The 10,107-nt window shown below is 38.8% G+C and overlaps 2 protein-coding genes across 4 annotated transcripts in view; one reads left to right on the top strand and one right to left on the bottom strand.

Annotated features, from left to right (window-relative positions):
- Nucleotides 1–156: 156 nt before the first annotated feature.
- rps27a (ribosomal protein S27a) lies at nt 157–3,199 on the top strand. Its single transcript, XM_074645340.1, has 6 exons — nt 157–244; nt 354–418; nt 838–892; nt 2,145–2,230; nt 2,415–2,546; nt 3,014–3,199. Exons 2-6 carry the CDS (start codon nt 371–373, stop codon nt 3,161–3,163), a joined length of 471 nt encoding a protein of 156 aa, XP_074501441.1. The 5' UTR covers nt 157–244; nt 354–370; the 3' UTR covers nt 3,164–3,199.
- Nucleotides 3,200–7,741: 4,542 nt separating this feature from the next.
- LOC141773452 (bone morphogenetic protein receptor type-1A-like) overlaps nt 7,742–10,107 on the bottom strand; it is an 83,551-nt gene continuing 81,185 nt past the window's right edge. For all 3 annotated transcript variants that reach the window (XM_074645323.1, XM_074645322.1, XM_074645324.1), the window contains one exon: nt 7,742–10,107. This exon is cut by the window's right edge and continues 1,395 nt beyond it. The gene's annotated coding sequence lies outside the window, so the exon portion shown is untranslated.

Here is a 10,107-nt window from a genome sequence, read left to right as displayed (position 1 = left end):
TTTTTTTGTCGCTTTCTTCTTTAAAAACACTAAAATCTGCGCTGTGACATACATTTTTAGACCAACGTTATTACCGATACGTTTGACAAAAAGACGATTACAATTGAGTATTTTTCGTATTTGTGACATTTTCGATCAGGCACCATAAACGGGCTACCCAGTCCGTGCAAACCGGGGCAGAAAACCCCGTCGCTCGCTCTCGAAAGCCCTCTTCTCACGATCCGCCATTAGGAGTGAGCCTGTGGTAAGATCGCGCTCTGACGTTAAACCGATTATTGTCACTAAATAACCATTTTACCAGAACATTTCAGCTCCAACTACAGCCTGACGTCCTCTGTGTTTGTTCTGTGTAGGTGGGTTGAACGGCAGGATGCAGATTTTCGTGAAAACCCTCACGGGGAAGACCATAACCCTCGAGGTGAGTGAGCCGGGCGGTGGGGGGGATGAGACGTTCAGGGGCCGCAGTTACTCACAGTTTTCTGTCAAATAGGAGAATAATTAAACATGTTATTAACCCCATTATCACTCCGATCATCTGTTCAGGTGCTTGAATGTGTTTAAACACCAGTAACGGTAGAGTGGTTACGACATAACGTTACTGTCGTAGTGTAGAAATGAAGCTAAGTGGCTAAGCTAGCAGAACACCGTCAACACGTGTGACTGCAGCAGGCTGGACTGGCCGGGTTTCCGTCACCCTTTCAAAATAATGTAGTAAAATCATGTCATACATTCTAACATACACGGAACGGACACGTTTTGAGTCTTATCCAATGTGATGGCAGCTTTGACCGGAAGAAGGTGTCATGGCTGACCGGGTTTCTCTTTCCTCTTTCACAGGTTGAGCCTTCAGATACTATCGAGAATGTCAAGGCTAAGATCCAGGACAAAGAGGGTGAGTTCACTGTACATGTGGTCTGTTTTTCTGTAGATAACTCCCTGCTATAGTAGAGTTAGTACAGCAGACACGGAATAAATGGTGGAATGTGACTAAGTGTATTTACTCAAGTACTGTACTGGAGTACTAATGTAGTAGTCACTGGACACTTTTCTGCTTTTAGTACTTAAAGTACATTTTCCTGATTACTTGATTACTGCAAGTAATCAGGAAAATGTACTTAAATCCAGTAACCTTTTCAATGCAGGAGTTTAACTTATAACAGAGAATAGTGTGGTATTAGTACTTTTACTGTTGTAAACTGAATGTCTCCAGGTTTTGAGCAAACCAAGACATTTGAAGATATCCCTTTGGGCTGTGGGAACATTACTAATTGGCAGATTGTTAATGAGAAAAATGTATACTTTTAAAAAAACAGCTTTCTGTCCACATATCAGCCTCCTTCCTGTCAATGACCTGATCAGCTGTTATGCACAGTGTGATAATTGGTCATCTGAATACTTAAGAATCAACTTCACTCTTGCCTCTATTAATTTGTTTAAATATTTTCTGCAGTGTAGATGGGGAAAATAATTTTTTCCACATGTTGAAGCTATAAATTTAAGCTGAGTGAAATATTCATATTAGACACTATTAGACACTTTACCCAAATGAAGCCTGGTGTCTTTGGAGCTCCACTGGAATTTAAATTAAAGTTCTGAGGGTTTGAACAAAGTTTGGCTGCACAGCTGTATTATGTAATGAAATAAAGAACAATAAATGGGTAGATTAGAAGTATGGCCATCAGAGAGATGGGATGATGGTATACAGCAAAGGACATTATGACTACATGGGCAGCATCGTGAAATATAGCAGATGACCTTTTCACCAGTCCCACACTGAGACCGGTGATGTTTGACGGGTTAGTTGTGAAACTAGTTTGTATTTGAAAGGTAATTGTTCAATTTAAAGTCTCAATAATTTCCTTAGTATCAAGCAAATTGTAAAACTTTGAGTTTATTGAGGTGAACAGCAAATATTCAGTGTGGCATAACTTAAGTTTTAGTTCCTTGCATTGTTTTTTTACATGAAACTGGGAAATAATAATTGATGCAATAAGGGGTGAACATTTGAGGTGTTAAAGCTCAGCCCGACTCTTTGAACAAGTGGATGTAGGTTTGTTCTCGGCTCTGCAGTGGTTTTAAATAACACACCTGTCAGAGGCAGACTTGGTGTCAGTGTGTTGATACGTGCGTTTTCTTTTCTGCAGGTATCCCTCCCGATCAGCAGAGGTTGATCTTCGCTGGAAAGCAGTTAGAGGACGGACGCACGCTGTCCGACTACAACATCCAGAAGGTGAGCCGCGTACAGAAAAGTCCTGATCGACTTGCACTACAGATGTTTCTCTGCTGAATTCTGTCACCACAGTTTGTTAGTCAACGGTTATTTTATGACCAAGTTGTGAAACTTTTTAAGAGTTGACCAACCAATAAGCTAACTTGTACACACAGTAACAAGAAACCGGTTTTCTTTTCCTCAGGAGTCCACCCTGCACTTGGTGCTGAGGCTGCGTGGTGGTGCGAAGAAAAGGAAGAAGAAGTCCTACACCACCCCCAAGAAGAACAAGCACAAGAGGAAGAAGGTCAAGCTCGCTGTGCTCAAATACTACAAGGTACAAACACTTAAATCTTTTCTATCTTTTGTAATGTAATTCAGCATCAACTGCTTCATGTGTTTACTGTCTGCTTAGGATTCAAGTTCTGTTTCTAAATGTGAAAGAACCACATAGCAGCTGTTATCAGTCTGGTAGTGAGAGCAGGATTAAAGTGGACACTGTAATCTGATTTTGTCTGTAAACATTGTGGCTTTTTTTCAGAACTTGCTCAAATTATTTCAGCTCAAATCAACAATTTTTTTTTACCAGTTTTGTTAAAATATGAGTTGAGCGACAAAAACGATGGTATTCCATTGATTTCAGTAATAAAACAAAAGCAACGTGTTTTCTTTCCCTCGCTACAAAGAATACGGGGGTTTGATTTAAGTAAGGAAGCAATTTGAAGACATAACGTGAAATTATAAACTATATCATATACCTGTTTATTCTTTCTGAACAACAATAATCTCGTCTTCTCTCTCCAGGTTGACGAGAACGGTAAAATCCACCGGCTGAGGCGCGAGTGTCCCGCCGACGAGTGCGGCGCCGGCGTCTTCATGGCGAGTCACTTCGACCGTCACTATTGCGGGAAGTGCTGCCTCACCTACTGCTTCAACAAGCCCGAGGACAAGTAGACTGACCTTAATAAAGACAAAAATGGTTTGACATAATCCAAAGACTTGTGTGTTTTCTCTGAATTTGAATGACTTCAAGCTGTCAGTCAGGATGGGCCCAGGTTTGAAATGTTAGGCTTTGAACTGGTATTAAAATGATTCTACATTTCTAACATGGTAGCCATCTCTTTATACATGGATGAAGCGGGCCACTGAGCCAAATTTGATTCTAAGTTTTTTCTTTTCCATTGCTGGATTAGCAAAAGATAAATTGAAATTTTCCGCTGGATTTTTATTGTATTAATATACAATTTTGAGCAGAACTGATTCATATCAATCTGGAACTATTTTGACTGTCGATTCAGTCATTTTAAAGCAAAAATGATAAATGTCCTTGTCCCTGGATCAAACTTTTCCTAAGTATAGCTCTGCTACAGTTTCTTTGTTAAGGATCATTGTTGGAGTATTTTGGTTTTGTATTCAAGGAAATTGGATTTTTTTTTTATATATTTCATTGACAAATCTAAACGATTAGTTGTAGACTGAATGAAATTCTACCCTGAGGATTTAATGTTGGAGATGAGGTCTAATAACTAAGGTGGTGGAAAAACAAAAATACTTAATTCTTTCCATAAATGTCAACTTTGACGGACCAAACACTTTACCGCTGTCTCACTGATGACCCATTGATGCTGCCATTGCATCAGAAGGAGCAGGGGATCGAACCACAAAGATCAGTGGATGACCCGCTCTTCCTCCTGAGCCACAGCCTCCATAGACAATTAACTAATTAGTCATATTTAAACAATTTTACAGATGCTACATGTCCTGTGTTTAAACATGACAGACTGTTTAAGGAGTCCTGACTGGGATGACTACTGCATTTAAAGACCTAATATTAAAGCTGCAGTAGGCAGTATATTTTTGGCATCATTTGGCAGAAAGCCCATAATAACCTTACAGCATATTGTAATTCAAGTGTTCTGAGAGAAAACTAGACTTCTGCTCCTCATGACTCTGTTTTCAAGCTTTAAAACATCTAGCCCGTGACGAGAGACTTTGACCAATCACAGGTCAATTCATTGAGAGAGCGTTCCTATTGGCTGTGCTCCAGTCATGTGACCAAAACTTGGCGTTCCTTCACCAGATTTCACAATGGCAGCGGCGTCACAAACTTTCTCATTTTACAGCTAAACCGTGCACTACAAGATGATTCTGAGAACATCTGAGGAGAGAAATGGGTATTAACGTAACATAATTTCATATTTGATCAGCGCTGCCTAGTTTAACCATTCAATCGGAGTTCGTGAGTGATTGACAGCCGGCTCTCCTAGACAGCAGATGGACAGCAGACCTCAGATCAGCTCTTACTGCTTGTTTTCCTCCGGTCTGTGAAATCTTGCAGATGCCGTTAGGAGCACCGGAGGACAGACACGTGATTTTTTCAGATTACCTGTCATGTATTACTATTACGATATAGCGACCGTTTTATAAAAATAACTTTTTTTTAAAATCATATTTGCTCCAATCTCACCTGTTTCACCTTTAATCTCTGGGAAATTAAAATAATTTCTCTCTGATTGTTGACATTTTATAGGAAAAGGTTAATGAGCAGGTTAATTGTGTAATTGTGCATCCTCATGTTGAGCAGAAAATCAACATGTAATCTGTTCTCAGACTTTTCCACCTGGTTCTTGTAAGATGCATTATCAGTGTTTGTCCAGCAGGTGGAGCTGTGCTATGTTCAAAGACGGTCTGGAAAACCTGCAGAGCAAAAGTTCAACATTTCATCAATGTGTTACTGTCCTCTGATCAATTGGACAAAACAGAAATGTTAACAATGAAAAAAACAACCCTTAAATCAAAACAATTACTTTAATTAAATATATATATTCAGGTGATGCATCAAAATATTACTTTTAAACCAAATTGATGAGTCAGCATTTTGACCTGTCATGTAAAAGTAAGGTGGGTCAAAATCATAATTTTTTGGGAGATAGTTAATAAAAATTTTGACTTCTTTTTATGTAGAATTTCTGACGAGGTTTTTATGTTCGAGACAGGTCGATGTTTTTTTGTGTATTGTTTTACGTGTGACAGACACGTCTCCTTTCCTTCATTTCTTGTCTTTGTAACTCTTTTCCGCTCCAGATGAGAAGGTAATGTTAAGAGATGGGAAATAAACATTTTTTTTAAAGGTCCAGTGTGTAGGATTCAGTGCCATCTAGTGGTGTGGTTACACATTGCAACCAACTGTGTACCCCTCCGCTCACTCCTCCCTTCCCAAGACTGAGGTGACGTGAGCCGCTGAGGGCAAAACCTTGGAAACACCGTTCGCCTCGCTCAGAGGTCATCCATACCATAATAACACTACTTTAGGAGCAACAGAAGTCAGACGGCGGCTGGCGGTACCACGTTACTAAACTGCGTGTCGAAGAACTACGGTGGCCTTCAGGTAGTCTCTAGAGGCAGTGTTTGGTTTGTCCGTTCTGGGCTACCGTAGGAACATGGAGGACTCCATGAAGAAGACCTGCTACATATGTAGATATGAAGGACTCATTCTAAGCTAACGGAAACACAACGATTCTTAGCTTCAGGTGATCATACACTAATGAAAACACAGTTATGAATATTATATTCCATTTCTGCCAATAGATCCCCTGAAATGCTACACACTGGTCCTTTAAAGTAAACACGACACAAGTCAACAAATTTAACATTTCAATTTTGATTTAGCAAATCTCAGTTTGGATTTTCTATCACAGTTTTGACTAACTGACTTTTTAGATCATATTTGTGTTTGTATCTCAGAATTTGAAGTCATAATATCTTAACTTTGACTTTCCAGGAAGTTCTTCTCATGTCATCTTTTAAGAAATGTAAACAAAGCTAATAGGGTGATAGACTTAAAAAAAAGTCTCTTGTTACCATGCTCTAAACCAGGGGTGCCCAATACGTCGATCGCGATCTACCGGTCGATCGCGAAGGTAGTGTGGGTAGATCGCATGGCATTAAAAAAAAAAAAAAAAATTTTTTTTTTTTTTTTTTTTCAAATAGACGTCAGCCAACAAATTGCAACACTGTTTCACCTGAACTCATCTGGAGTGGAGGATGAGATTTTGACACTACAAGCTGACATTCAGCTTAAGTCCAGGGCTCATGGACAGTTCTGGAACTTACTCACAGAGGAAAAGTACCTCAACATGAGGAAATGTGCTACCTCCTTGACTGCATTATTCGGCTCCACTTATTTATGCGAGTCAGCCTTTTCCCACATGAAGATTATTAAGTCCAAATACCATTCCACCTTGACTGATGATCATTTGGAAGTGTGCTTGAGGCTGGCTATCAGCAGCTACTGTCCGGACTATGCATCCCTGGCTGATTCCATTCAGTGCAAGTCATCAGAGTAAGGTAATGACAAAAAATTTACAGAGTTATATTGTACAATATGGGTTCATGCAGTTATGCAAGGTACACCAACATATATTGTACATATAAAGAATACTCAATATATTTATAAATAAATATATGTTTTGCATTTTTATAGTAGGTAGATCATTTTGACTTGGTCATTTTATAAGTAGCTCGCATGCTGAAAAAGTGTGGGCACTCCTGCTCTAAACCCAACAGGATGTCGGACATTTTGAATTTTGTGTTTTTTTGTGTATTTTTGGTTATTTCCAGGCTCTGTACTTTAACAAACTCCTCCTACAGATTTAACCCGATCAACTTCAGATTTGGTCGGTACAATCTAAAGACCTTTGTGATGAGAAGTTGTTTAAATCGTAAGTTTTTTTTAAACGGCGTTAACGTGGCGTGGCGGTAAAATTTCATGATTCGCCATTGAAAGACAAACTGTTTTAACTTGACTGTACTTGGTCCAATCTGTCCCAAACTTGACCTACTTCATGAGAGTTCAGGCCTGAGGACATCTACATGGCAATATTGATTCAGTCATAGCGTCACCTACTGGAAACAGGAAGTCAGCATTATGTGACAAACATCATCCGATTCACATGAAATTGACATTGTGTGATCTACACTTGATAATGAGCAACATAATGCAAGTTTAACGTGTGTTCTCTAGCGCCACGTAGTGGACACAGGAAGTGGTGAAAAAATTGCAATAGGTCATTTCCTGTGCCACTCAATCCACGCAGGAAATGACGTCTAACTTGTGCGTGCAGTGTCCAATGGTCACTGAAATGTACGGGTGTGTCGACCGGCGTCCAGTCAGTACCCCCGACGTGCGAGAAGGTCCGAGGGTCAGTTCATCGCTGCTTGCAGCTTTAATATTTATTTTTTTTTTTTTCAAGCTATAGAACAAAATTGTATACATATTTTGGGAGATGGATAATCAAAATTACATTTTGCAAGTAAAAATTTGATTTGACCATCTGATGATTTTCAGTTTCCATTTTTTTCAATCACAAAATGGTTTTGAAAAAAATAAAGATTGTGTCTGTTTATATCTTTTGTATGTCATAACGTATCTTTAATCTATTATTGCCAACTTTTCATCTGTTTTCTTCTTTTCCTGGTAAAAAGGAGCTTCCATGATTCCGAACACAAACAGACCACAGGTGAAAGAAGAGCTTGTGTACTAAAATAAGGTTATTTACTTAAAAATCGTTACATTGGACAGACTGTATACAGAGTTTTCATTTCCTTGGTAAACTCATAAGGCACCGAACCAGATGCTGTACAAAACAACAACAACACCAAAATAAAAACATTACACATTTACATATTAGAGATTATTCCTATACGGGGACTTTTACTTGCATATTTATTATAGAGAAAAACACTAAGTTACTGCTCTTAAATGTGAACTGTATGAACGGTTAGCTTCATTCACCCACACACACACACACACACACACACACCAAGCCAACACGTGCACGTCGTCCCGCTGCTGAGGAGAGAAAACCAACACGTAACAGTTTAAAGGACCAGTCCAACATTTCAGATCCATCTCTGAGTCCAGTACAGAGAGAGAGGCCCAGGGTGTGTTTAGCCTAGCTTAGCACAAAGACTGGAAGCAGGGGCAAACTGCTAGCCTAGCTCCAAGTAGCTAACTGCTTCTAAATGTCTATTTTCTTTCTGTTTCTACACCTGTTCAATAAAAAGATAAAACATATCAAACAAATCTGAAATATTTAGAGGTTTCTTTTTATTGTGCTAGGCTAACAGTTTCCCCCCGCTTCCAGTCTTTGTGCTAAGCTAGGCTAAACACATTCTGGACTGGTTTCCCAAATATTATAAATGACAGTTTTGTCCCGAAATGCAACTGAAATAATGATTTTAATGCCGTAGAATGAAGAAACATCAAATCTTATTTTGAAATAAATGAATCTTATGTCTGATTGGACGAGTGAAACCCGAGTGGGAGCAGCAAAGTTCATCTACGAACACTTTTTAGACTATCTGAGCGACAAAGATGCTCACTTAGTTTGATTTTATTTTCAATTTACAGTTTTAACATTTATCGTTTTTATGTCAGAGACTTTTGTATTGTGTCGGGTATGAAAGAAATACTAAAATAAATCCGTGAAATAACTCCTTTGCTTCATTTCCTTTGTCCTTTTCGTCAGTCTTTTCCATTCCAGATGAGAAGCTAACGTTAGGAGATGGTGAAAGTAAAGTCAAAAAACACAAGTTAAAATATGTTATCACTTTAGATTTTGAATCAAAATATTGACTTCTAAAAGTCAAGAATGTGTCTTTTTACATCATATTTATCTCTTTGTATCTCCGAATTTTAAGCCATAATAACCTAATTTTGACATACCAGTAGGTTTTTCCTGTCAAACAAAAAGAAAAAAAGAAGCTAGTAGTTTTTTTTTGTCAAACATACTTCATACTGAAGTCTAAAAATAAAGTTATATGACTTAATTTACTATTATTTAGTACTAAAATGACGCCTGAAATCTTAACGGCACTTACAGAGCTCTCATCGGTGCGTTTTCCCAACCAGCAGTCAACGAGCGCAGCACCAGACTTCATTGGATTATAAAACAAATTAGGAGATGTGGGCGTTAATTCAAAGGTCTTGGGAACCAGAACGGGTACTCGGGCTGTCACTTCTTCAAAAAGTGAAGTTTGAACTAATTCGAACCAGCACGAAATCCGTAATTCAATAGCTGGGTGTCCTCGAGACAAACCTCTTCAAACACTCGGTTGCTCTTTCAGACGGTAAATGTTGAACCCAAACAGCTTATTACAGATCCATTATTATTATGAAGATCCACCCTAACACATTCTGGTTCTATTTATCAATATTTGTTTTTCTGTTACGCATTTTGTTTTCTACACCTTTTTATTTATTTTTAGCTTCTGTATTATTTATTGTTATTCAGCTGAAAGGAGTTAAATGTAAACCTATTTACTTTGATACTTTTGCCTATTGCTGCAGTTCTTGTTCAGGATAGAGAAGTGAAGTCCCGCCCCCTTCCGGTGGACCACCATGGGACCGCATTTCGGAAGAAATATGTACGGTAGTTAACGGCGAGAGACAAATAGTTTTCTGATCCTGAATTGTGCTGTGAACCATACGAGCACACATACCATGTTTGTCATTGTGATTGTTAAAGTACTGTGAAAATACGCAATTAGACTACACACCCAAAAGTGGTGCTGGTGACGGGACTTTTGTGACTTGCAAAATGATCTTTTAAATTGACAAACATCATATGTGTGATTCATGACGGAATTCAAACACGATCAAAAAATGATTCGTCTCTCGCCGTTGACTACCGGACGGATTTTTTTCCGAAATAAGGTCCCATGTAGGACAGAGCTGGGGATCGGTACTCGATACCTTTAAGATATCGATCTGAATAACCCAGTACCGAGTACTATTGAAACTTCTCCAGTCAAATGATACCTGCGTTTGATCCTTTTTGTTCCCAGATCTATTAAAAGAGGACTGTTTGTATGGCGTTGTTTGCAGCCAATCACCG

Source organism: Sebastes fasciatus, chromosome 9, assembly GCF_043250625.1.
Source record: "Sebastes fasciatus isolate fSebFas1 chromosome 9, fSebFas1.pri, whole genome shotgun sequence".
NCBI lineage: Eukaryota > Metazoa > Chordata > Actinopteri > Perciformes > Sebastidae > Sebastes > Sebastes fasciatus.
This window is presented reverse-complemented; position numbering and strand designations above follow the sequence as displayed.

Coding starts and splice junctions, on each gene's coding strand:
- rps27a (XM_074645340.1), top strand. CDS start 371: ATGCAGATTTTCGTGAAAACCCTCACGGGGAAGACCATAACCCTCGAG. Junction 419..837: donor GGAAGACCATAACCCTCGAG/GTGAGTGAGCCG, acceptor CCTCTTTCACAG/GTTGAGCCTTCAGATACTAT. Junction 893..2,144: donor TAAGATCCAGGACAAAGAGG/GTGAGTTCACTG, acceptor TCTTTTCTGCAG/GTATCCCTCCCGATCAGCAG.